Genomic DNA, 27,145 nt, shown 5'->3' with positions numbered 1-27,145 from the left:
GCCGCCGCCGCCGCTCCCGCAAACACGTTGTCCGGCCTGAGTCTGCGAGCACACGGCGGCACCGGAGCTGCAGTAGAGCCCAGCCCGCGGCGGCAACATGGCACCGAGAGAGCTGGGTACGGCCACCGGCACTGTAGCAAAAACCGCGGAGGTTTGCATCCTTCCGGGGAGGAGGAGCTTTCATCCGGGAGGAGAAAGAAAGCTTGCACGGTTCCGGGGGTGGGGAAGGGTTTTTCCCGGGAGGGAGGGGGATGATTTGCCCGGTTCCCGGGAGGGGGGGGGATATGATTTGCCCGGTTCCCGGGAGGGGGGGGGATATGATTTGCCCGGTTCCCGGGAGGGGGGGGATATGATTTGCCCGGTTCCCGGGAGGGGGGGGATATGATTTGCCCGGTTCCCGGGAGGGGGGGGGATGATTTGCCCGGTTCCTGGGAGGGGGGGGGGGATGATTTGCCCGGTTCCCGGGAGGGGGGGGGATGATTTGCCCGGTTCCCGGGAGGGGGGGGGGGGGATGATTTGCCCGGTTCCCGGGAGGGGGGGGGGGGGATGATTTGCCCGGTTCCCGGGAGGGGGGGGGGGGATGATTTGCCCGGTTCCCGGGAGGGGGGGGGGGGATGATTTGCCCGGTTCCCGGGAGGGGGGGGGGGGGGGGGGGGGATGATTTGCCCGGTTCCCGGGAGGGAGGGGGGGGGATGATTTGCCCGGTTCCCGGGAGGGAGGGGGGGGATGATTTGCCCGGTTCCCGGGAGGGAGGGGGGGGGGGATGGTTTGCCCGGTTCCCGGGAGGGGGTGGGGTGGGGGATGGTTTGCCCGGTTCCCGGGAGGGGGGGGGGTGGGAAGGCTTGCCCGGTTCCCGGGAGGGAGGGGTGGGGGGATGGTTTGCCTGCTTCCCGGGAGGTGGGGGGGGAATGGTTTGCCCGCTTCCCCAGAGGGAGGCGGGGGGGGGATGGTTTGCCTGGTTCCCGGGAGGGAGGGGGGTGGGGATGGTTTGCCCGGTTCCCGGGAGGGGGGGGGGGGCTGGCTGGGCTGGGCTGGTTTGCCCGGTTCCCGGGAGGGGGGGGGTGGGGGCGCGAGCGCGAGGGATGGTTTGCCCGGTTCCTGGGGGGGGGGGGAGGGATGGTTTGCCGGTTCCTGGGGGGGTGGGGGGGGATGGTTTGCCCGGTTCCCGGGGTGGGGGCGCGGTGGGGGGATGGTTTGCCTGGTTCCCGGGAGGGGGGCTGGGGGGTGGGGAAGGAGAGTTTGCACAGTTCCCAGGGCGGGGAGGAGAGTTTGCATGGTTCGGGGGGGGGGGGGGAAGGGGAGGGGAGAGAGTTTGCAGGGGGCGGGGGGCAGTGGAGAGAGAGAGTTTGCACGGTTCGGGGGTGGAGGGGAGAGAGAGTTTGCACGGTTCGGGGGTGGAGGGGAGAGAGAGTTTGCACGGTTCGGGGGTGGAGGGGAGAGAGAGTTTGCACGGTTCGGGGGTGGAGGGGAGAGAGAGTTTGCACGGTTGCGGGGGGGGGTGGGGGGAGAGAGAGAGCTTGCACGGTTCGGGGGGGTGGGGAGAGAGAGTTTGCACGGTTTGGGGGTGGGGGGAGAGAGTGAGTTTGCACGGTTCCGGTGGGGTGGGGGGGAGGAGGAGAGTTTGCACGGTTCCCGGGGGGGGGGGGGGGAGAGTTTGCATGGTTCCCGGGGGGGGGGGGGGGGAGAGTTTGCATGGTGCGGGGGGTGGGGGGCGGAGAGAGTTTGCACGGTTCCCGGGGCGGCGGGGGAGGAGGAGGAGGAGAGTTTGTGCGGTTCCCGGGGGGGGGAGGAGGAGAGTTTGCACCGTTCGGTGGGGGGGGGGCGAGAGAGAGAGTTTGCACGGTTCTGGGGGAGGGGTGGGGGAGGAGGAGAGTTTGCACGGTTCGGGGGGGGGAGGAGGAGGAGGAGAGTTTGTGCGGTTCCCGGGGGGGGGGGGGCGGAGGAGGAGAGTTTGCACCGTTCCGGCGGGGGGGTGGGGGGGGTGCGAGAGAGAGAGTTTGCACGGTTCTGGGGAGGGGTGGGGAGGAGGAGAGTTTGCACCGTTCCGGCGGGGGGGGTGGGGGGGGGTGCGAGAGAGAGAGTTTGCACGGTTCTGGGGGAGGGGTGGGGGAGGAGGAGAGTTTGCACGGTTCCCGGGGCGGCGGGGGAGGAGGAGGAGGAGAGTTTGTGCGGTTCCCGGGGGGGGGGAGGAGGAGAGTTTGCACCGTTCCGGCGGGGGGTTGGGGGGGGGCGAGAGAGAGAGTTTGCACGGTTCTGGGGAGGGGTGGGGAGGAGGAGAGTTTGCACGGTTCCCGGGGGGGCGGGGGAGGAGGAGAGTTGTGCGGTTCCCGGGGGGGGGCGGAGGAGGAGAGTTTGTGCGGTTCCCGGGGGGGGGGGAGGAGGAGAGTTTGCACGTTCAGCGGGGGGGGTGGGGGAGGAGGAGAGTTTGTGCGGTTCCCGGGGGGGGGGGGGGAGGAGAGTTTGCACCGTTCCAGCGGGGGGGTGGGGGAGGAGGAGAGTTTGCACGGTTCCGGGCGGCGGGGGGAAGGACGAGAGTTTGCACACTTCCCGGGGGGGGCGGGGAGGAGAGTTTGCACAGTTCCGGGGGGGGGGGGGGAAGAGTTTGCATGGTTCCCGGGGCGGGGGGGCGGAGAGAGTTTGCACGGTTCCCGGGGGGGCGGGGGAGGAGGAGAGTTTGCACCATTCCGGCGGGGGGGTGGGGGGGGCGAGAGAGAGAGTTTGCACGGTTCTGGGGAGGGGTGGGGAGGAGGAGAGTTGCACGGTTCTGGGGGAGGGGTGGGGGAGGGAGGAGAGTTTGCACGGTTCTGGGGGAGGGGTGGGGGAGGAGGAGAGTTTGCACGGTTCTGGGGGAGGGGTGGGGAAGGACGAGAGTTTGCACACTTCCGGGGGGGGCGGGGAGAGGTGCAGGAGAGTGCACTTCGGGGGGGCGGGGAGGAGAGTTTGCACAGTTCCTGGGTGGGGCGGGGAGAGAGCGGGGTCGTCCAGAACAAGGGGGCATAACCTTAAATTAGAGCTAGGCTGCTCAGGGGTGATGTCAGGGAGCACTCCTCCACACAAAGGGTAGTGGAAATCTGGAGCTCTCCCAAAAAGCTGTCGAGGCTGCGAGGCAATTGGAAAATTTGGAAACTGAGATTGGTGGAGTTTTGTTCGGTGAGGGTATTGGGAGTACGGAGCCAAGGCATTCCCCTCCCCACCTTGCTGAGCTGTATAATCCTGGCTTCGCTCTGCTGTTTGTGACATTGGCACCAATTTTGTCTTGCAGCCTTGCTGAGTGTCTCCGATAAGACTGGTGTGGTGGACTTTGCCAGGCGCCTGGCTTCCGCCGGCCTCTCTCTCGTGGCTTCTGGCGGGACGGCTAAGGCTCTGCGGGATGCTGGTCTCGCTCAGGTGAGGAACGGGAATGAGGAGCAAGACCAGGTGTTTGTTAACTCGTGGTTCTGCTCAGAGACTGGCGTCTGAACCTTTTTATGCCACGTTGCTCAGGCAGTACGTCACGCTACATGCAGTAACTGCTTAGAGCAGGGAAGGTTAAGGGGAGATTTAATCGAGGCGTTGAGTTAAACCATTGGATTAACATTGGTTACTTCAAACCTAAGCAGAGAGATCCAAATTACCTCAAATAAGACATAAGAAATGTTTGAACAAAGCACAAGACAATTAATATTGTTATTTTGAACTGGGAAAAAGTAATTCATTTTGCCAATCCTACAACAATTCACCTTATTTTTCCAGCGGCCTTCTCGGTCCATAAGAGGCTCCCACAGTAGGCTAATAAAAGTATAGTGGAGGCCCTTACATAGAAGATAGGAGCAGGAGTAGACCATTCGGCCCCTCGAGCCTGCTCCGCCATTCGATGAGATCATGGCTGATCATCCAAACTCAGTACCCCGTACCTGCCTTCTCCCCATATCCCTTGATACCTTTAGCTCTAAGAAATATATCTAACTCCTTCTTGAATATATTTAAAGATTTGGCTTCAACCGCCTTCTGTGGTACAGAATTCCACAGGTTCACCACTCTCTGGGTGAAGAAATTCTTCCTCATCTCTGTCCTAAATGGCTTACCCCTTATCCTTAGACTATGACCCCTGGTTCTGGACTCTCCGACCATCGGGAACATTCTACCTGCATCTAGTTTGTCCAGACCTGTCAGAATTTTATAAGTTTCGATGAGATCCCCTCTCATTCTTCTAAACTCCAGTGAGTATAAGCCCAATCGACCCAATCTCTCCTCATACGCCATTCCTGCCATCCCAGGGATCAGCCTTGTGAACCTTCGCTGAACTCCTTCCATTGCAAGAACATCCTTCCTCAGATAAGGTGACCAAAACTGCACACAGTACTCAAGGTGTGGTCTCACCAAGGCCCTGTACAACTGCAGCAGGACATCCTTGCTCCTGTACTCAAACCCTTTTGCTATGAAGGCCAACATACCATTTGCCTTCACCGCCTGCTGCACCTGCATGCTTACCTTCAGCGACTGGTGCACAAGGACACCCAGGTCTCGTTGCACTTCCCCTTCTCCCAATCTATTGTCATTCAGATAATAGTCTGCCTTTCTGTTTTTGACACCAAAGTGGATAACCTCGCATTTATCCACGTTATATTGCATCTGCCATGCTTCTGCCCAATCACCCAACCTGTCCAAATCATATTGGAGTTTCACGGCATCCTCCTCACAGCACACACGCCCACCCAGCTTTGTGTCGTCTGCAAACTTGGAGATATTACATCTAGTTCCCTCGTCTAGATCATTAATGTATATTGTGAATAGCTGGGGTCCAAGGACCGATCCCTGTGGTACCCCACTAGTCACTGCCTGCCACTCGGAAAAAGACCCATTAATTCCTACTCTCTGCTTTCTTAAACTATCTGCTCTGTGCTGAAGTGCCTCAATCAGTGTGTTACTGAGAATATGTTAACTATTTGGATCTTGAATGATGATCATTAGCCACAAGTAACTTCAATAGTAACTTTCAAAACGGAATTGGATAAATACTTGAAGAGAAAAAATTGACAAGGCTATGGGGAGAGAGCAGGGAAGAGGGACTAATTGGAGAGCTCCACCAAAGAGCCGGCACAGGCATGGTGGGCCGAATGGCCCCATTCTACGGTTCCAAGTGTAGACATTGGTGGGATCTGTCACACTACCCCACAACAAATCACCCACACGAATAATACATCCCTGTTACAGGAGCTCAGGATAGAACGGGCCACCCTTGCAAACAGTTCCCTGCAGTGTGTGTACAGGGAATCCTGATGTGAAAGAAAGCATTCATTGTGCTCGGCCACTGGGCGGGTTTCATGTAAAATGGGCAACTTTTGGGGCAGGGCTACATTTTCAAGAGTGTGAGTTTACCTGCACTGTCGGAGCTGCTGTCTTTTAGATGAGACGTTAAACTGAGGCCTTGTCTGCTCTCAGGTGGACGTAAAAGATTCCATGGCACTGTTTCGAAGATGAGCAGGGGAGTTCTCCCCGGTGTCCTGGCCAATATCTATCCCTCAACCAGCATCACTAAAACAGATTAACTGGTCATTTATCACATTGCTGTTTGTGGGGCCTTGATGTGCAGAAATTGGCTGCTGCGTTTCCCACATTACAGCAGTGACCACACTTCAAAAATACTTCATTGGCTGTAAAGCACTTGAGACGTCCTGAGGTTTGAAAGCCCGCCCCTCCCTCTCCGTTAAGACGGGGGACAGAAGAAATGTTTTCACACTATCGTAGATTGGGGCTGCTGCCTTCTGTGGGCCAAATATTGGTGTTGGAGTTGGTGAGCACACACTTACTATGAAAAGGTACACGAGGACCACAGCTGGAGCTACACTCTCGCAGACGACACAAAGCTGGGTGGGCGTGTGTGCTGTGAGGAGGATGCAGAGAAACTCCTGTATGATTTGGACAGGTTGGGTGATTGGGCAAAAGCATGGCAGATGCAGTATAATGTGGATAAATGCGAGGTTATCCACTTTGGTGGCAAAAACAGGAAGGCAGATTATTATCTGAATGGCAATAGATTGGGAGAAGGGGAAGTGCAACGAGACCTGGGTGTCCTTGTGCACCAGTCGCTGAAGGTAAGCATGCAGGTGCAGCAGACGGTTAAGAAGGCAAATGATATTTTGGCTTTCGTGGCGAGAGGGTTCGAGTACAGGAACAAGGATGTCTTGCTGCAGTTGTACAGGGCCTTGGTGAGACCACACCTTGAGTATTGTGTGCAGTTTTGGTCGCCTTATCTGAGGAAGGTTGTTCGTGCCATGGAGGGAGTGCAGCGAAGATTCACCAGACTGATACCTGGGATGGTAGGAATGACTTATGAGGAGAGATTGGGTCGATTGGGCTTATACTTGCTGGAGTTTAGAAGAATGAGAGGGGATCTCATTGAAACTTATAAAATTCTAACAGGACTGGATAGAGTGGATGCAGGAAGGATGTTCCTGATGGCCGGGGAGTCCAGAACCAGGGGTCACAGTCTAAGGATAAGGAGTAAGCCATTTAGGACAGAGATGAGGAGAATTTCTTCACCCAGAGAGTGGTGAACCTGTGGAATTCTCTACCACAGAAGGCAGTGGAGGCCAATTCATTAAATATATTCAAGAAGGAGTTGGATATATTTCTTAAAGCTAAAGGGATCAAGGGATATGGGGGGAAGGCAGGGACAGGGTACTGAAATTGGATGATTAGCCATGATCTCATTGAATGGCGGAGCAGGCTCAAGGGGCCGAATGGCCTACTCCTGCTCCTATCTTCTATGTTTCTATTACTGCTGCAAGTTAATTGAATTCTTGGCATTATGTAATAAAGCTGCCCTGCTGGGTTTAAAGCAGCTTCTGTCCAGTGATTAGTGACGGAAATCGCTGGGTTGACCAGTCTCCCATGATCACACGAACTTGCTGGCGAAAGAACAAGCTGATGATCCCGTGAGCTATATTCCCCTCCACAAGTAAATTCTTTGACTTCCCGTGCTTGACAGAAGTGGACACCAGCCAGCGTACTGGCTGGGTATATCCTGGGCAGGCAAAGATATCCAAAGACCAGGCAAGATTGAATTTTCCCCAAAAGGGAAATTGAGGGAGATCTCATGAGTGCCAGTGAAGTTTGGGATAGTTCTGTGCTCTGCGTTGGTGTCCTCCATATTTGATACTGGCAAAAATCAGAGTCTGGGCATGATCTGGGCACGGCGTATAAATGTGCTAGTGTATAATTTTGGTTTTGGCTCTGTTGGTTACATTGTTTGTTGTATGTGTATAAGGTTTGTATTAGTAACTGAGTGGGACACATATGCCAGCTCCTTTGTCACACAGCGATCCTACTTTTGCAAAGAAATGAAATTGTGCCGTTTCTTTCTCCTCCCAAGGGATGTGTCTGAGATTACTGGGTTTCCTGAAATGTTAGGTGGGCGAGTGAAGACTCTACATCCTGCTGTTCATGGAGGTGAGTGATTTAACTAGGGTTGGGAAGTAGGTGGGGGTGTGGGGGATGGCTGCTGTTGTTGTTTGTGATGCTGATGATTGTTAGATAGAGTAGGGCTGCATGTTTACACCATACAGTTCTTTGCAGAATCCTTGAAGCTGCAGCCCAGTGTATTTCAGAGAAATGTTTGACCTAGATTTCATCTGCAAAATAAATCGGGCTCCTTATTTCACAGAATGAATCGGAGCTGACTGACCATGAGGGACATTGCAGCCAACCCAAGCCACTCGTTGCCTGCTGTCCATTTGCACGCACTTCCCAGCAGCAGTCACTGGATGGTGATGAGGAGCCCGCTCTATGGCTGACCTTCAACCCTTGACCCATGCCCCAAGCCCAGGACCACTGGTGCCAGTTGTAACCCCATCACTGCCATGTTAGGGATACGATAGCTGGGCATGGAACTTGGCACCGTTGGGGTCCGTATGCCCCATGGACAGTCCAGGGGGTGCATTGCTCCAGTACAGTTTGTGCTGGGGTACTGAGGGTTTCGCCTTGAGCCTTTCTGTGCCCTCTTGAAGTGTTCTCCAACAACCTGGACCCACCGATGGAGCTGACATTTATTGTAGGCGGAATCTGCTTTGGTGCTAAATATGGAGCTGCTGAACTTTGTCTTCTGGCGATTACAGAAGTCAGGCACCTGTAGGGGATGGACTCCACCTCCCAGCTCAGTGGTCAGGGCAAGGAGCAGGATGTGAGATTTCAGTGCCGTTTATCAAGTAGGAGCTGCAGTATTGCATTTATGGCTGGAGCTGAGCTTTGTGGAGCATCAGTCTCTGATCTGAAATTCCTCTCTTGAGCCTTTTAATAAATGCTGTAAGATGTCGTGTTAACCCAAATAACCAGAGTATCACCAGCGTGAGATGCTTCAAAAGTTGTTTTCCTTTTCTTCTCCCCCTTGTTTCTGTATTTAGGTATCTTGGCACGGAATATTCCCGAAGATAAGTCTGACGTTGAAAAACTTGGCTTCAGTTTAATAAGGTAAGACGGGCGTGTGTTGGAGAGCTCGTTGCTTTCAGGAAAGATGGGTCTCAGAAGATAATGGTGGCATCGCTGTGACACGGGGTGGAGGTTACACCTGATGTCCCCCAGCTGCTGCAGAACCCACCTCAGCCTTGGTGTTGGGAGTTGGAGGGGAGCTGACTTTTTTTTCCTTCTCTTTAAGACATTGACTGGCGGGGTGGGGGGCGGCGAGGTGTGGTTGGCCCATGCTGCTGTCAGCCCTACTGTACCTCGCCATGTTTCACGTGAGGGTGTTGGCTCGCTATTCGACTGTGGGGCATTGCAACCAGGAGCGATCTTGGTCTCAGCTCGTGGCTCGGCGGGCAGCACTCTCGCCTCTGAGTCAGAAGGCCGTGGGTTCAAGTCCCCGATGCCCAGGGACTTGAGCACAAAATCCAGGCTGACACTCCAGCCTTGGTTTACCAGCACCTCAGACAGTGCAGCACACTCTCACTACTGGAGTGTTGGGCGCAAGTCTCTGGAGTGGGACTTGAACCCACGACCTTCTGACTCTTGAGGCGAGTGTGCAACCACTGAGCCACAGCTGACACCAATGAACTTGTGCAGTACTTTTACACTAAATCTCTCTTGAGAGGAGAGTTTTGTTGTCTGCTGACCATAGCAGCCAAAGATGACGCTTATAAGGGTTTTCCGTCGGCCCTGCTCTTTCTGATGGTGTTGCACTGGAGTGGGACTGTTCCACTGTTCCACCACCCTTTTGACCTTCATCCCTGACGATCATAGTCCTTGAAATCTGGGGGCAGTGAGCAAATGTTAGATTAGATACACCAGCACAGCACCGTGTCTGAAGCTAAGCGGACTCCCAAGATAAGCAAGGGCCGTTTGACCCACTGCAGCTCACCCCGTGAGCATGCCGAGATAAAGTTAGTGAGCTTTTAGTTTAAGGACAGCCAACATGGATTTGTTACCAGCAAATCAAGTATGACATTTAATAAGAATTTTTTTTGAAGAGATGACTGGACAGATCAAGTGAGTTTAGTAGATGTAGTGTGTGCGGAATTTCAGATGGAAAGAAAGACAGACTTGCATTTATACAGCACATTTCACCACCTCAGGACATCCCAACGTGCTTTGCAGTGATTTTTGAAGTGTAGATACTGTTGTAGGAAACGCGGCAGCCAATTTGCGCACAGTAAGCTCCCACACACAGCAGTGTGATAGTGACCAGATGATCCGTTTTAGGTGTTGTTTGAGGGATATATATTGGCCAGGACACCGGGGAGAACTTCCCTGCTCTTTTACGAAATAGTGCCGTGGGATATTATATTCACCCGAGGGGGCAGACGGGGCCTCGGTTTAACGTCTCATCCAAAAGCTGGCACCTCCGACAGTGTAGCCACTCCCTCAATATGGCACCGGAGTGTCAGCCTGCATTTTGTGCTCAAGTGTCTGGAGTGGGACTTGAACCCACGACCTTTTGACTCGGGCGAGAGTGCTACTCATTGCTAATGCTGGGCGAGCAATCAATGAAGCAAAGTGGACACACAGGGCACATTGAAGAGTCTTTGCCCAGGTTAATGAGTACCGGTGCACTGGTCTCTTTGTGTATACATTGCATGAAGTGTCAAGGTTCAGATGGTTTCGCAAGAGCCTGCCTCTATGTTGGTGTCTCCTTGTGGAATTATATACCTTATCTTCAAAATCACTTTGGGTTCTTTCCCTCCCCTCATTCTTTCCCCCCAAAAAACCTGTGCCACAGATAATGTTTTCCCCCTCCATTTTATTGCTGTTCTTCCCCCACCCCACTGACATTGAAGCTCGCTGGGGGTTGCCCTCCGGCACCCTGTCCCGGATGGGTTTCTTCCCGTGTGGGGCCCAGACGGTGAGTGTCGGCGAGTGATTATGCCACAGATGGTGTAAGAGCTGAGCTCAATCACTGAAAGGGCACACCCAGCGGGGGCAGGGACCACTTATCTTCCCCTCTTCTTGCCCGGGGACCCGGAAGCACCTTGACTGGTGCCCCCGGACTGAGATCGGCGAACTGGACAGCGAACAGTGTACTTGGCTCACAGTGCCAGCCTCTTCCCTCATCGTCCTGGCGTTACACCTTCATGGTGCCAACTGAGGCTGAACCAGTCGGCACCTGCTGACGGGCATCTCGTGTTGGCTCCGTTTGTTTGCTGGAAGGCTCGGCCAATCTTCACGTTTATCATTTTTGTTTCCCTCCCTCAGGGTTGTGGTTTGTAACCTGTACCCATTTGTGAAAACTGTTTCTGTGCCGAATGTGACCCTGGCAGAGGCCGTGGAGCAGATCGACATTGGTAGGTTTTAGTTTGAGTTTTAATGCACTTGGAAACAGGCGGGTTTGAACTGTTTTTTTAATTGTCAATTATCTCCCCTCCTCCTTAAGGAAGGCTTGCATTTCTATAGCGCCTTTCACCACCTCAGGATGGCCCAAATTGATTTACAGCCAATGAAGTACTTTTGAAGTGTAGTCACTGTTGTAATGTAGGAAACATGGCAGCCAATTTGCGCACAGCAAGCTCCCACAAACAGCCAAATGACCAGATGACCTGTTTTTAGTGATGTTGGTTGAGGGATAAATATTGGCCAGGACACTGGGGAGAACTCCCCTGCTCTTCTTCATGTAGTGCTGTGGGATCTTTTACGTCCACCTGAGAGGGCGGACGTGACCTCTGTTTAACATCTCATCCGAAAGACGACAGCAGCGATATTAACGGGGCGGGGATCCGATCGCTGGGGAGGTTAACAGCTTAGCTTGGTGGGCCAGGGGGGAGTACTCCTGCTCCTCCCGGCTCACAAGCAGTGCTGGAAGAACACTTAACCAGTTCCACGCAGCAGTCCTCGTCTCCCTTCAACTGCCGGGTTTCCCAAGGCCCGGGAAACCCAGCCGGCCAGCGTTAAAGCTGGAACAGAGAAAAAGAAATCTGAGGCACGCAGCCTCGTAAAAATATTTAAATGAGCGACCCGCCTCCTGGGAGCGGGTTGGTCGCCCACCTCTCGTCCTGGCTCTGTTATTCGAGGCGGGTTAGGTTCGGGTTTGAGATTTCTTACATTTTCACTTCCCATCCGACCCAAACCCACCTGTTTACAGGGGTTAACATTCCACCAGGCATCTCTGACAGTGCAGCACTCCTTCGGTACTGCACTGGGAGTATCAGTCTGGACTCCCTATAGACGGGTAAACATTAGCTCGTGTAACCAGTTTAACTTTGTGTGTGGCCCCTTTTTCCAGGGTTCGGTTCACTGAACATAGGCTCCTTGCTGTGCTGTGCTGTGCTGTGCTGAGCGTGTGCTGTATAATTCTGTGTCCCAAAGGTGGGGTGACGCTGTTGCGAGCGGCGGCGAAGAACCAGGCCCGCGTGACCGTGGTGTGCGATCCTGCTGACTACCCGTCTGTCGCCCAGGAAATGGAGACGTCGGAGCAGAAGGACACCTCCACGGAGACCAGGAAAGCCCTGGCATTGAAGGTATTCCGGATCCATCTCATCACAAACGATTGCCGATCTTTGACCCCTGCCACCCTCCTGAATGGATCGAGTTCTTCTGGGGTACGGTCCCCCCACCCCTTTCCGTATGGTTCCCCGCCTCCCCTTCCCGTACCTCATTCCCAAATCCTGTGTGTGCGAGCCCCTGGCTCGCAACGATTGCCAGCTGTTGGATTGTGTGTGGGGTTGACATTGGCTCACAGCTGGGCACATCCTGCCCTTGCTTGCTGTGCACACCGCTGCATTGTCCAGTCGTTGGATGGCTGTGGGAGTTCCGCCTGACCTTTTGCGACCCCTGTCCTCGAGCCTCCTGCCACCCCCCCACCCCTGGGCTGAGATCAGCTAACTCCACGACTGGACCTGGGTGTGTGGGTGTGAGCCTTCCGATCGGCATATCCCGGTTACCGATTGGTTTTAAAGACCGTGCCACTGAAGGAACGCAGACCCAGGCGAATTTGGTCCCTCGCACAACCTGTATTGGGGAGACTGCCTCGCTCTTCCCTTTCCCCTGAAAATCTAGGGCCTATTAAATGCTAAACTTGGCGCCACCTAATAACTCGAGTTTACCTCAGCTCTTGTGGTTTTTCTCAGTCTTGGTGCGACCCTGTTCGGTGTCATTGGCTCTCCACCTTTGTAAATTGAAGAACTAAATCCCAGTGTGATCACACATTTTGATTAACAGTGCCGTATTGCGGTATGCATTCTGTCACGCACTGACTAGACGTACTCCAGCTCAGTGAAATGATTGGTTTCTCTTATTTTCTCCCCCCACCCCCCCCCCCCCCCCCTTCTCGAGGCCTTCACTCACACGGCCCAGTACGACGAGGCGATTTCCGATTACTTCCGGAAGGAATGTGGCCAGGGAGAGTCGCAGATTTCCCTGAGATACGGGATGAATCCTCACCAGATTCCTGCACAGATCTACACGCAGAGCCCTAAGCTCCCGATCAAAGGTTAGGCGAGCAGCTTCAGGGGCTCAGGCATTCAAAAGAAACATTGTTTGTGGTCAATAGAGGTCAGCAGTCGAGAGCCAGTTGAATGTCAGTGCGTGGTCACTTTAAGAAGGAAAGACTTGCATTTATATAGCGCCTTTCACGACCTCTGGACGTCCCAACGCGCTTTACAGCCAATGAAATATTTTGAAGTATAGTCACAGTTGTAATGTAGGGTATGTGACAGCCAATTTGTGCACAGCAAGATCCCACAATGTGATAATGACTAGATAATCTGATCTTGGCTGAGGGATGAATATTAGCCAGGACACTGGGGATAACTCCCCTGCTCTTCTATGAAATAGTGCCGTGGGATCTTTTACGTCCACCTGAGGGGGCAGACGGGGGGGGGGGCGTCGGTTTAGCGTCTTATCCGAAAGATGGCATCTCCAACAGTGCTGCGCTCCCTCAGCACTGCACTGGAGTGTCAGGCTAGATTACATGCTCGAGTCTCTGGAGAGGGTCTTGAACCCACAACCTGCTGCTACCAACTGAGCCACAGCTGAAACCTTAAAATGTTGTTGTATTGTATCAGGCAAGATTTTTTATTTGTTGCTTATCCGTAATCCCTCCTCTCCCTCCCCCGACAGTGCTGAATGGATCGCCCGGCTTCATCAATCTGTGTGATGCTTTGAACGCCTGGCAACTGGTGAGAGAACTGAAGCAAGCCCTGGGCCTCCCTGCCGCTGCCTCCTTCAAACATGTCAGCCCCGCGGGTAAGGACTGTACTGGCAGTGCCCAGTGTGACGTGGCACCGCTCACGCCCCTCATGAAATCTCTGCCCGCGCAGTCGTACGCCAGTTTGATGTGCATCGCTGACTTTGTACCGCACCCAGTATAAACGGGCCAAATCTTGCTGGAAAAATAGCGGCGTCTCAACGACGCATGGCATTATTAACGCGCAAGTCGGCCAGTCAGTTCAGGGGCTTAGAGACGCACCGTGAGTTGCAAATCTTCAGAACGTTCTGGTTGATTTACGTCACTCTGCTGTTTGCTTCACACAAACGGCTTCTCGCCTCTCGCCCAATGTTGCCGATAATTTTTTTTTTGGGTGCGCAGCCCATTCAAACTTCCGCTCATGCGCGGTTTTTCCATTGAGGAAAGCGGCCTGCGCAGGAGCTGCGAGGTTGCGCCGGGAACCTTGCCTCAGCCTCCCCATCATTTTTAAGAACTTGCTGGATTTGCACATAAATTGCCCATTAAACTCGCCGCAGAAAGTTAGGGCTCATAATTAACAGCGTAACTACCATTTTAACAACGTGATAATTATTAACGCAAAGCCAATCAACCTCTCTGGCCTAGAAAGGGAAACAGTTGAATCTCATTCCTGCATGTAGTAAATTCTTCTGCGATTTTAAACATTTCAATTTTCTTTTCGTACTTTTCCATTCTCTCTCTCAATCCCAGCCGTTCTTTCTTCCCTTTATTTCTCTTTCTGTACATGATTTGACTCTATTCCACCCAATTTCCTTCTCTGTTGTTCCTCCTGTAATCTTTCTCAATCCTTGAATCTCAATGGTTAAGGAGATAGGCGTTTGGTCCCGTCGTTCACTGTGGGTTCCAGATTGTCCCGTTGCCCTCGCTGCGCCGTTATCAGCTCGCACTTCCAGCCAGTTACAGTTCCAAATATTTTGGGCTGGAGTGTGCAGGAATAGGTGTGACTAAATCCGCAGGCTGCGCGATGCCCCAGTCCAGCAAGATCTGGGCCAAGTTTTTTTTCATTGTAGTGTGTTCTGTTACACGGTATCTCACTCCAATGCGATCGTCCCTCCTAAGCCTCGATCACCTGCTGCTCCAATACAATTTAATTGGAACGGGCACCAGCGGTTATTTGATGCTGAACACGGCATTTTTTGAGTAAAGAATATTTTGAATAAAAAAAATTCCCTCGCCTGATCTTTGTCCTTTAAACGCGGTCAAAAGTAAACTGGAAGGGGGGGAGGAAAGAGATGTTTAATCAGCAAGTTTTGTGTGTGTTTTTTTTAAAAAAGCAAGTTACTTTTATCCGGCTGTTTTTGCAGCCCAGTGAGTCTGCTCCAAATTAATGTTTTTTAATTCGTGCGCCTTTTTTTTTTGTTTGTTGAGCCAATGGCAGGAATGGCCAGGGCGTCGTGTACAATGGCTTTGCTCTCCTTCGATATGTCGATGTTTTGCCACTAGGTGCTGCTGTTGGCGTGCCACTGACTGAGGATGAAGCCAGGGTCTGTATGGTGCACGACAAGTACAGTGATCTCACTCCACTGGCTACAGCATATGCCAGAGCGAGGGGTTAGTATCTACACTTAGTCTGGTGCACTGCCGCTTTAAAAATAAATAAATAAATAAATAAATAAATAAAAATTGGGAATGAGAAGAATCTGGGCTAAAGGCCAAAAATGCTGGAAATACACAGTATCTCTAAAACATAGGAAAGAACATAGGAGCAGGAGGAGGCCATTCAGCCCTTCGAGCATGTTCCACCATTCAGTTAGATCATGGCTTATCTGTATCTTAACTCCATCTACCCGGCGTAGTTCCCTGTCCCTTAATACCCTTGCCGAACAAAAATCTTTCAATCTCAGTTTTGAAATTTTTAATTGATCCCCAGCCTCAACAGCTTTTTGGGGGCGAGAGTTGCAGATTTCCACTACCCTTTGTGTGAAGAAGTGCTTCCTGACATCACCCCTGAACAGCCTGGCTCTAATTTTAAGGTTATGCCCCCTTGTTCTGGACTCCCTCACCAGAGGAAATAGTTTCTCTCTATCTACCCTATTAAATCCTTTTATCATCTCAAACCTTGATCAGATCACCCCTTAATCTTCTATATTCAAGGGAATACAAGCCTAGTCTCTGCGATCTGTCCTCATAATTTAACCGTTTTAGCCCCGGTGAATCAGAACAGAGGGCAGTGCTCTAAATGGAGTCTAACCAGAGCTTTATACAAATGTAACATCACTTTCCCCCTTTTTGTATTCAAGGCCAACATTCCATTAGCCTTTTAAATTATTTTGTGTACCGGTCCACTAGCTCTCGGGCACAGCAAAAGAGTAGTTTCTGCTCCAGAAAATTGAATTGCTAAATAATTTGAATTCGGAGGAGTGGACTGTTCGGCTGTAGCCGATGAGCATATGTTCTATTTGCCCTCAAGAATCTAGTATGTTTCCGCTGAGCTGCGTTGCTTCGGGTGCCTCGCAATTTGATTGACAGTAGCGAGTCTCTGCCCACCCTGGTAGTCGTGGTTTGAACCAGGGTTGCCGTGGAAACCCACCCAAGCTGTGCCCTTTGCTCCACAGGTGCCGACAGGATGTCCTCCTTTGGTGACTTCGTCGCCGTGTCTGATGTTTGCGACGTTCAAACCGCTCGGATCATCTCCAGAGAGGCGAGTTCCAGAAGGGAGGCGATGGAATAGAACTCTATGCTTGCAGTAACAAAAACTCCCGGAGTTATTTTTGACCTTACAAAAACCATGGGGGGGTGTGCGAGCTTGCTACAAATTGAGCAAAACAAAATTATCTTTAACGCTTGGCAGAAGTGTGCCATTCATATATTTATTAGAAAAGGAAGACTTGCATTTATACAGAGCTTCTCGCAGCTGCGGGACATTCCAAAAGCACTTTACACTTCCAAAGTACGTCTTTGGCTGGAGTCACTGTTGCAATGTAGGAAATGCGGCAGTCAATTTGCACACAGCAAGCTCCCACAAACAGCAATGTGACAATGACCAGATAATATGCTTTAGTGATGTTGATTGAGGGATAAATATTGGCCAGGACACCAGGGAGAACTCCCCTGCTCTTCGAAATAGGACCATGGGATCTTTTACATCCACCTGAGAGGGCAGACGGTTTAACGTCTCATCTGAAGAGGAGATTTACGAGGATGTTGCCTGGGCTGGGGAATTTTAGCTATGAGGAAAGATTGGATAGGCTGGGGTTGTTTTCTTTGGAACAGAGGAGGCTGAGGGGAGACCTTATTGAGGTGTATAAAATTATGAGGGGCCTAGATAGAGTGGATAGGAAGGCCCTATTTTCCTTAGCAGAGAGGTCAATAACCAGGGGGCATAGATTTAAAGTAATTGGTTGGAAGTTTAGAGGGGATTTGAGGAACAATGTTTTCACCCAGAGGGTGGTGGGGGCCTGGAACCCACTGCCTGAAAGGGTGGCAGAGGCAGAAACCCTCATCACATTTAAAAAGTACTTGGATATGCACCTGAAGTGCCGTAACCTGCAAGGCTACGGAACAAGTGCTGGAAAGTGGGATTAGGGTGGATAGCTCTTAGTCGGCTGGCACGGTCAAGATGGACCGAATGGCCTCCTGTGCTGTAAATTTCTATGATTCTATGACCTCTGACAGTGCAGCACTCCCTCAGCGCTGCACTGGAATATCAGCCTAGATTTTGTGCTCAAATCTCTGGAGTTAAATGTGACCCCACAACCTGTTGACTCAGTCTCGAATGCTACCACTGGGCCACGGCTGATACTTATTTTGCTAATGCGAATGCAGGTCAGGAGCTGAATGTGCCATTCTTGGGAAACTATTGATGGTTCAAATCTCGATAAAATAAATGGGAGAGAGGGTTTTATAATTGGAGAGTAGTGGAATGTCGGGAAGGAGGGTGGGAAAATTGGGAGTGGGGTGGGAGGACGGGAACCCGCACTTGAATGAAGCCTGAGTGTGTAGGTCCTGGCGCTTGGGCCTGCTGCTACTAAACTGAAGCTGCCTGAATTACAGGTGTCGGATGGAATCGTCGCTCCGGGTTACGAGCGAGAGGCCTTGGAAATCCTATCCAAAAAGAAAAATGGAAACTATTGCGTCCTGCGGGTAAGTGGGTTAATCCTCCCTGCAACCCCCCCCCCCCCACCCTTCGATGTTCTACCAGGCTACACCTCCGTGTTATTAACCCTCAAGATGCTGTACAAAATCTTGTCGAGATGACCAAAGACTCGCTTAGAATTCTGATTGCCAGCAAAGTTGCTTTTTATTTACCCCAGTTTTTCTCTCTACAAGTCGCTGACAGCCGTGGATGTGGCATTGTGTGGGCACAGGGCCTGCCCATCAACCCAACCTCTGGACTTGGGTGCTTCCCAGCGGCGGTCCCTGAAAGAGAGAACTTGCATTTGTATAGCGCCTTTTGTGACTTCTGGACGCCCCAAAACGGGTTACGGCCAATAATGTACTTTATGAAGGACGTGACAGCCAATTTACGCACAGCAAGGTCCCAAGTCAGTGTGATGACCAGTTTGTGTTTGTGATGTTGGTTGAGGAATAAACATTGGTGAGGTCACCGGAGAGTGGGGGAAACCTGACTGGCTCCCTCTGGCCCCCAACCCCCCTTACACCCCTTAAACCCAAAGGCCGAATTGTAGCACGTCTGTGACTGGTGAACTGTGTACAGCCCACGGATCAGGCCTCGGGCCTAGCTGCTCAACTGCACTCGGCCTGTGTATTCACACATCGAGCTGTCGAGGGAGCGAGCGCGCTGATGTAAACACGGGGATTGCTGCCGCGTTTACGAGCGTTAATCTGACTCGGGAGCCTTCGACTCCGGATTTTGGAACTCTCTCTTTTCCTGCAGATGAACCCGGAGTACGAACCAGATGAGCTTGAAACGCGGACCATTTTTGGATTGCATCTGGCCCAGAAGAGGAACAGCGCAGTTATCGGTCGGTCGCTGTTCGAAAACCAGGTCACCTCGTCCAAGGATGTAAGTGATTAGAGTGGGATCCCTCTGATTATTGAACATGGGATCTTTTACATCCACCCGAGAGGGCAACGGGGCCTCGGTTTAACGGCTCATCGGACAGCCGACACCTCTGACAGTGCAGCACTCCCTCAGTCCTGCACTGGAGTGTCGGCTTAGATTTTGTGCTCAAGACTCTGGAGTCTCTGAAGGCTGCCTTCTGTGGTTGGCAGAGGTGTGCGTGCATGCCTTGAGTGTATAAAGCACCAGAACTAAGGCAGAAAACATGTTCCTACCGTACACCCCGATAGAATGGTTTTTTATTGCCGAGGCGCCAAAATCTGATTGGCAGAAAGTGCTGGGTTTCAACTGATGGTCGGAGGTTGAAAGCCGGTTTAAGATTTTGCACGCATCTGCACGGCCTCAGTTAGGCTTCAGTCTTGACCTGCCTCGCCCAGCCAGAATGGTGCGAGGGAGGGGTTAAAATTAGGCTGGGCCCACTGACGGGCCTGAGGTCGCTCTCCGGCCCCATCTTATCTTTCAAGTGGGCCGAGCTTCAGGCAGGAGGGGTCCTGTTTAGCATTCATAAATCGCGGCCTGATGACATCATCGGTGCCACCACGTGATCTTAACTAAACGTCGGGGCAGTCCGGTACTGCCTGCAGCCCGGCAGCCAAGCCCTGGCGGGATACCCCGACTGGTCGTAAGAGTGGGAGCTCCTCTCCCACCCCGGCCCCACAAGGAGTCTGCGGGCCTCCCGTCCTCTCCCTCTTCGCGCTGGCATCGGCTGCCAAAGCCCTTGCCCATTGCCGAGGTTATGCTCAGGACCGTTTCCTTGGGACCCCGGCATCTTAAGGCTAGCGACCCGATTTCCCGCTCACGCCCACCGGCCCTGCCGTCAGTCGTGCCAATTCCGGGAGGGAGAGGGGATGTCTGGAATATTTAAATGAGGCCCGGGGGTTAAAATGGCTGAGGGGGGTGGCCTCAAGCTGAGATCCTGGCCTGGCCTAAACGCTCCCCTCCCCTGTTAAAATCAAGGCCTCTGTCGCCAGCCAGAAAACGTCTGAATCTGCGGTGGCACTTCTCTCCACCTTGGACTCTTGTCTCCTGCATCGAACACCAGAGCTCTTCGGAAAACAAAGATGTGAATTCTGAAATCAACATACTGGGGGCATGGGGAAGGGAGCTTAGAGAGGGCCTGGGAAGGGGAGGGCTAATGGGAAGGGGAGCTTAGAGAGGGCATGGGGAGGGGAGGGCTAATGGGGAGAGGAGCTTAGAGAGGGCATGGGGAGGGGAGGGCTAATGGGGAGAGGAGCTTAGAGAGGGCCTGGGGAGGGGAGGGCTAATGGGGAGGGGGGCTTAGGGAGGGCATGGGGAGGGGAGGGCTAATGGGGAGGGGGGCTTAGGGAGGGCATGGGGAGGGGAGGGCTAATGGGGAGGGGAGCTTAGGGAGGGCATGGGGAGGGGAGGGCTAATGGGGAGAGGAGCTTAGAGAGGGCCTGGGGAGGGGGGCTTAGGGAGGGCATGGGGAGGGGAGGGCTAATGGGGAGAGGAGCTTAGAGAGGGCCTGGGGAGGGGAGGGCTAATGGGGAGAGGAGCTTAGAGAGGGCATGGGGAGGGGAGGGCTAATGGGGAGGGGAGGGCTAATGGGAAGGGGAGCTTAGAGAGGGCATGGGGAGGGGAGGGCTAATGGGGAGAGGAGCTTAGAGAGGGCCTGGGGAGGGGAGGGCTAATGGGGAGAGGAGCTTAGAGAGGGCATGGGGAGGGGAGGGCTAATGGGGAGAGGAGCTTAGAGAGGGCATGGGGAGGGGAGGGCTAATGGGGAGGGGGGCTTAGGGAGGGCATGGGGAGAGGAGGGCTAATGGGGAGGGGGGCTTAGGGAGGGCATGGGGAGGGGAGGGCTAATGGGGAGGGGGGCTTAGGGAGGGCCTGGGGAGGGGAGGGCTAATGGGGAGAGGAGCTTAGAGAGGGCATGGGGAGGGGAGGGCTAATGGGGAGAGGAGCTTAGAGAGGGCATGGGGAGGGGAGGGCTAATGGGGAGGGGAGCGTAGAGAGGGCCTGGGGAGGGGAGGGCTAATGGGGAGGGGGGCTTAGGGAGGGCTAATGGGGAGGGGGGCTTAGGGAGGGCCTGGGGAGGGGAGGGCTAATGGGGAGGGGGGCTTAGAGAGGGCCTGGGGAGGGGAGGGCTAATGGGGAGGGGGGCTTAGGGAGGGCTAATGGGGAGGGGGGCTTAGGGAGGGCCTGGGGAGGGGAGGGCTAATGGGGAGGGGGGCTTAGGGAGGGCCTGGGGAGGGGAGGGCTAATGGGGAGAGGAGCTTAGAGAGGGCATGGGGAGGGGAGGGCTAATGGGGAGGGGAGCGTAGAGAGGGCCTGGGGAGGGGGGCTTAGAGAGGGCCTGGGGAGGGGAGGGCTAATGGATCGCTCTTCCCAAGCTAGCCACAACAGGGTCGTGTTTCTGGGGCCTGGTTGTCTTCCTGTGCCCATCCTTCACTGAGTTACAAGGAGGGTCTTTCAATTTCCGTTCTTGGGCTATTTCAGTGACTTGCCTTCTCTCTCTCTCTCTCTCCAGCTGCCGGAGTCTGCCATTCGTGATCTGATAGTAGCCAGCATTGCTGTAAAGTACACGCAGTCCAACTCCGTGTGCTACGCAAAGGACGGCCAGGTGAGTGCGGAGCGGGGGCGGGGGGGAACTTTCCTCCTTTCAACTACTAAACGGGCTTCACCTCTCAGCTTCTCCGCGGTGACATTAGTCACGATGCCTGCCTCCCTTCCTGCTGCCCAGTCCCTGGGTTATCACCTTGAGCCTTGACTTCTCCAATGCCCTGCTGGCTGGCCTCGAGCTTCAACTCATCCAAACCGACACAGCCTATGCCCTCAGCAAGTCCCACACCCCCAATCAACCCTACCCTCCACATGCCCTCTCTGCCCTCCCCTTGCCCTCTCTAAACTCCCCTCCCTATGCCCCCAGTATGTTGATTTCAGAATTCACATCTTTGTTTTCCGATCCCTCCCTGCCTGTCCCTCTTCACTGATGTTCCTGCACTCTAACACTGGACTTCTCCTCACCCCTTGCTCGCTCTGCAACCAGTCATCCACTCCAGCCCCCAGGAACCTCCTGCCCAGTCCCCTGCACCTTCCCACCTCCTTTCTGCTTTCCAAAACCCCTGCCATTGCTTCCCTATCCCAGCCTCTCCCTCTTCCCGTTCCGAATTCCCTTTCCTCATTGTAAAGTGTGATGCGACTTCTGCCGTGTGGGGAACACGCTGTATAAATCCCGGTTATCGCTGCTGCTGTTGCGCTTTGCAGGGTCCTGGGTGACCAAATTGGCTGGACATTGATTCATTCCCTCTGCTCTCCACACCTCGAGTTCCAGTATTGGGTAGACTGTCGTGGGGTGCGGATCGATCCCTGGGGAGTGGGGGGGCAAAGGGCAGATACATCCGGGGCTCGGGACTTGAACCCACAACCTTCTGACTCCAAGGGGAGTCAGCAACTAACTGAGCCAATGCCCGTGGGGACACCCCCTCTCCTCTCCCCCCCCCCCCCCCCCCGATCTGAACGGCCCCCCAGTTAAAATCAAGGTCTCTGTCTCGAACCACAAAACATCAAACCAGTGCGTGTCCAAATCTATGGCGGCAATCCCTCCGCCTTGATCTCCCATCTCCTACATTGAACTTCAGATCTCAGTTCTAGATCGCTCTTCCCAAACGTGGCCATGTTTCTGGGGCCTGGTTGTCCTCCTGCGCCCAGCCGGCACTAAGTTACAAGGAAGGGCGCGGAATCCGGATTGTGATTCCTGTTTGGTGCCCCTCCCTGGAATGGCTCGATGCCTCCCATTGCCCAATAGCTGACACACCGTGTATGTAAAGAATGGCCCCTTTGGGTGCTGTACCTTTGGGCTCTAACTGCCCACGGTGCATGAGTCTGCACCTTTGGGACAGGATGGTGGAGGGGGCGGGGCAAAGGGTAGCATCTGTCTACAGTCTGGAGCGGGTTTGTGTTGTGGAACCGGGTTCTCATGGTTGTACCCTTGGCTGCTTTCCCCAGGTGGTTGGCATTGGTGCGGGACAGCAGTCCCGTATTCACTGCACCAGACTCGCCGGTGACAAGACCGATCACTGGTGGCTCCGTCACCATCCCAAGGTGCTGGCCATGAAGTTTAAAGCGGGCACCAAGCGGGCAGAGATTTCCAACGCCATCGATCAGTACGTCGGCGGAACGATGGAGGTAAACGTGAAACCAAGACGCTTGCATGGTGTCTGCACTGACCCTGGGTCGCTGGGGCGGGGGGAGGTGTCTGATTGCGCTGCTCCACCGATGGGAAGCCCACCTACATCGGCAAGAGCCAGAACCTGCTTGTAGGCCTTGGAAGTTCTCGTACCTCAGCCTGGTTAACATCGAGAAGAGGACAACCTCTGCCTATGTGTGTCAACGCCCAAAACCAAACCTCAACCACAAGACCTGATTGTTCTGTATGAAAGTGAAGCTTTTTTTTCAATATTGCCTTTTTCCCAGTGGATTTATGTTTAGAAAACATAAGAACAGAAGAAATAGGAGCAGGAGTCGGCCATTCGGCCCCTCAAGCCTGCTTCACCATTCAATAAGATTATGGCTGATCTTTTACCTCAACTCCACTTTCCTGCACTATCCCCATATCCCTTGATTCCCTTAATATTCAAAAATCTAGCGATCTCTGTCTTGAATATACTCAACAACTGAGCCTCCACAGCCCTCTGGGGTAGAGAATTCCAAAGATTCACCACCCTCTGAGTGAAGAAATTTCCCCTCATCTCACTCCTAAATGGCCGACCCCTTATTCCGAGACTGTGACCCCTGTTTCTAGACTCCCCAGCCAGGGGAAACATCCTCCCTTCATCTACCCTGTCAAGCCCTGTAAGAATTTTGTATGTTTCAATGAGATCACCTCTCATTCTTCTAAACAACGTGCATTGTGTTTTTGTATCCTTCAAGAAAGAAAGACTTGCATTTCAGTGATGTCCCAAAGCTCTTTACAGTCAATGAAGTACTTTTTGAAGTGTAGTCACTGTTGTAATGTGGGAAACGCGGCAGCCAATTTGCGCTCAGCAAGGTCCCACAAACAGCAATGTGATAATGACCTGTTTTAGTGATGTTGGTTGGGGGGATAAATATTGGCCAGGACACCGGGGAGAACTCCCCTGCAGTTCTTGAAAAATAGTGCCATGGGATCTTTTATGTCCACCTGAAAGGGCAGAAGGGGCCTCGATTTAAGATGGCACCTCGGATAGTGCCGCACTCCCTCAAGACTGAACTGGAGTCTCAGCCTGGATTTTGTGTCTGGAGTGGGACTTGAACCCATAATCTTCTGACTCGGAGCCACGGCTGATGCATCCGAGGGTCCATTTTCTGCGCGCCTGTTTATTTGAGGAGCTCTCTGCTGTTGGGTAGCCAGGAGATGATTCAGTGTTTGCTTCCTGACCCGTTAGGACGAGGATCTGCCCAAGTGGCGGGAGATGTTCGAGGAGGTCCCCGAGCTGCTGTCGGACACCGAGCGCAGGAACTGGATCTCCCAGCTGAGCGCCGTTGCTCTGAGCTCCGACGCTTTCTTCCCGTTCCGTGACAATGTCGAGCGAGCAAAGAAGGTCAGTGTTGCCCGCGGGCGCTTGTTGTCAACAACTCGCGTTCTCGTGCCGCCTTTAAACATCGGAAAACCATCCCAGGGCACTGCACTGAGGCTTAATTGGCCAAAAGTGGATTGCGGACTCAGCCCGGTCGGTGGGACGTGATGTGGAACCTGGAAGGCACTAGGCTCGAGCCTGTGCTGAGGTGGTTGGTCTCGACCGACTTGAGCAGCCGATGGGGGTCTGACACTCGGCCTCAGTGTCCCAGGAGAATGTGCGCGTGTTGGGTTGGCCTCATGACTGAATACATTGGCACGGCCTCACGAGTACACTTGGGTTTCCATGGGAACGCTGTTAGGTGTCTGTGGAACTGAGCCACCGGTCGAGGCGGTCGGAGGGGAGAAACTGGAGTGAAAACAGAAATGAATTGGGTGCGAATTCTGTCTGTGGATCCCAGTGCGTCCAGGATTGGGCCCAGCTCTGATAACCTGCCAACGTTCACTGCTCAGACCCATACTTGAAGTCAAAGTGCTGGAGGGTGACCAGCACCCAGGGTTACTGCACCTCCTCACATCTTTGGTGACACTGTGCTCGACACAGCCACGCAGTAGCTGCCGAAAGGCGCTTGTTGGCTGCGAGGTTTCCTAATATCTGGATCGTTACTCTGAAACACGGCTATTTTTATGCTTCATTTTGAGATCCGGTCTTTGGAGGACAGTGAAGAAGTAAACTAGAATATTGAACTGAATAAACCCGCATCTGCAAAGACTCGCATCGGATTACCGCGATTTACGTTTTTTTTAAGAACACGATGCCAATTTTCCTCACCTTGTCTCCCCTCCCCCACCCTGACTGCAGCACCGTGGATGCTGGTCCGACTCCAGTCCCTTGGCCAAAGGCCTTGCTTCATGCATGGGCTCGAGACAGTGAATGCATGTGATGAATCGGCACAAGACGGTGGCCAAGCAACAGTTGGGAGTCCTGTGTAGTTTTGGCCAATCTATTATGGGGAGAATCCTGGACTCGGGAGAAAAGATGCATTGTAGATTTACTTGGGATGTTACAAGAGATGAGATGGTATAGTTGCGCTAAGAGATTTGAAGGACTAGTATTGTAGCACTAGAGCAGAGAAGTTTAAAGGGGCTTGAAGAGCAGCCTGTCAGTGTTCAGAGAGAGTTAACAGTGAAAGGCTGTTGAATCTGAAATGAGGTGAGGGTTGGTGCTGGAAGCATAATGGGAGAGGGGAGAAGAAATGTTTCCAGCCAGTGGGCTATTGGGATTTGGAATACATTGTCTCAGCTACAGCAGCCACTTATGATAATCGACATGCTTAAAGAGGGAAACAGCAGGAAGGCTGTAGTAGTCTGCATTGATGTAGAACAGACACGATTCGCTGATTGGCTTCCTGTGCTGAAATTTCTGCAAGGACATTGTGGCTTTCAACATCAGCTTATTTATCGTTTCTTTTTAGTTTTAAATCATTCCGAATGATTTAATAATTGTCCACACTGAGTATCAAAGACCAGGTTGGTTTCAACTATGGCCAGCGAAAAATCGAGGTCCCTCCTCCCCCCACCCCGCCCGTGTTGCTGCTTGTTAACTATGACTGCTGGGAGCTGCCTGATCACAGACCTCTGCCTAAAATGTCCAAAATGGGGCTGTAAACTCTGCCATCCATAGTAGTGCTTTATAAACTGGGTCGGCCTCTGACACCTTGTTGTGACAATCTGCTACCAGAGGGCCTAATTCAAACAAAAATGATTTGTCTTAAAATGCTAGTTTCCCTTTTGATAACTGAAAGATTTGCATTTATGTAGCACCTTCTCACATCTAAAAGTGCTTTGCATACAATTAATTACTTTGAAGTGCAGGGACTACTTTCCAGGTAAACAAAGCAGCCATGTTGTGCATCGCAGGAGCCCCAAACAGTGGCCATTTTGTGCCGTCTGCCCACTGGGTGTATGGGACACACGGCATGACGATCAAATAGGAACATGAGGAGGCCATTCAGCCCCTGGAACCTGTTCCACCGTTCAATTAGGCCACGACTCATCTGTATCTTAACTCCATTTACCTGCCTTGGTTCCCTATCACTTAATACCCTTGCCTAATAGAGATCTCAGTTTTGACATTTTCAATCGACCCCCAGCCTCAGCAGCTTTTTGGGGGGAGAGAGTTCCAGATGTCCGCTGCCCTTTGTGTGAAGAAGTGCTTCCTGACATCACCCCTGAATGGCCTGGCTCTAATTTTAAGGTTATGCCCCCTTGTTCTGGACTCACCCCACCACGAGAAATAATTTATCTACCCTATTAAATCTTTTAAACACCTCAATTAGATCACCCCTTAATCATCTATAATCTAGTTTATGCAACCAGTCCTCAAAATATAACCCTTTTAGCTTCGGTATCTTTCCGGTGAATCTGTGCTGCACCGCCCCCCCAAGGAATATATCGATCCGGAGGTGCGGTGCCCAGAACTGAACACAGTACGCTAAATGGGGTCTAACCAGAGCTTTTATACAACTGTACGCATATTGAATTCATCTTTTCTTCTCCCTCCTCAGAGCGGAGTAGATTTCGTCGCTGCCCCGTCTGGATCAGCAGCTGACCGGGTGGTGATCGACGCGTGCGAGCAGCTGGGTATAACTCTGTTCCATACCAACCTGCGACTCTTCCACCACTAGGAGCCCTACCCTGCATTACCCGCCCGCTCCCAGGGCGAGCCGCCTCCAGTGTGACAGTAACCAGCTGTTAGTTTGAAAAGAGAAACTGCGCCTGGCGTTGTACTGGTGTTGGGAATGGGGCCGAGATCGACTTCAGAAAGTAAACGGTTCAAAAGTAGCAGCAACCGTTTCCCACAATTTAAAACCGTTCGGAGCGAGGCGAGGCGAGTCAACCGCTTGCTGCAGTGATGTCACTTGCATTGGTTTACAAATAAATGCATACAGGCTGGAAA

General features: G+C 53.0%; 1 protein-coding gene across 1 annotated transcript; it reads left to right on the top strand.

The window, feature by feature from the left end:
• On the top strand, nt 1-27,145 carry atic (5-aminoimidazole-4-carboxamide ribonucleotide formyltransferase/IMP cyclohydrolase). The gene is made up of 17 exons (XM_085985442.1): nt 1-116; nt 3,263-3,376; nt 5,961-5,973; nt 7,355-7,431; nt 8,382-8,448; nt 10,663-10,751; nt 11,770-11,921; nt 12,736-12,892; nt 13,522-13,647; nt 15,092-15,199; nt 16,204-16,289; nt 17,642-17,731; nt 18,486-18,614; nt 21,160-21,252; nt 22,638-22,817; nt 24,056-24,211; nt 26,754-27,145. Exons 1-17 carry the CDS (start codon nt 98-100, stop codon nt 26,871-26,873), a joined length of 1,776 nt encoding a protein of 591 aa, XP_085841568.1. The 5' UTR covers nt 1-97; the 3' UTR covers nt 26,874-27,145.

This window comes from Somniosus microcephalus, chromosome 4 (assembly GCF_052327205.1).
Source record: "Somniosus microcephalus isolate GS21.2 chromosome 4, FLI_Smic_1.0, whole genome shotgun sequence".
Taxonomy (NCBI): Eukaryota; Metazoa; Chordata; class Chondrichthyes; order Squaliformes; family Somniosidae; genus Somniosus; species Somniosus microcephalus.
The sequence above is the reverse complement of the archived record's forward strand: the minus strand, read 5'-3'. Positions and strand labels throughout refer to the sequence as shown.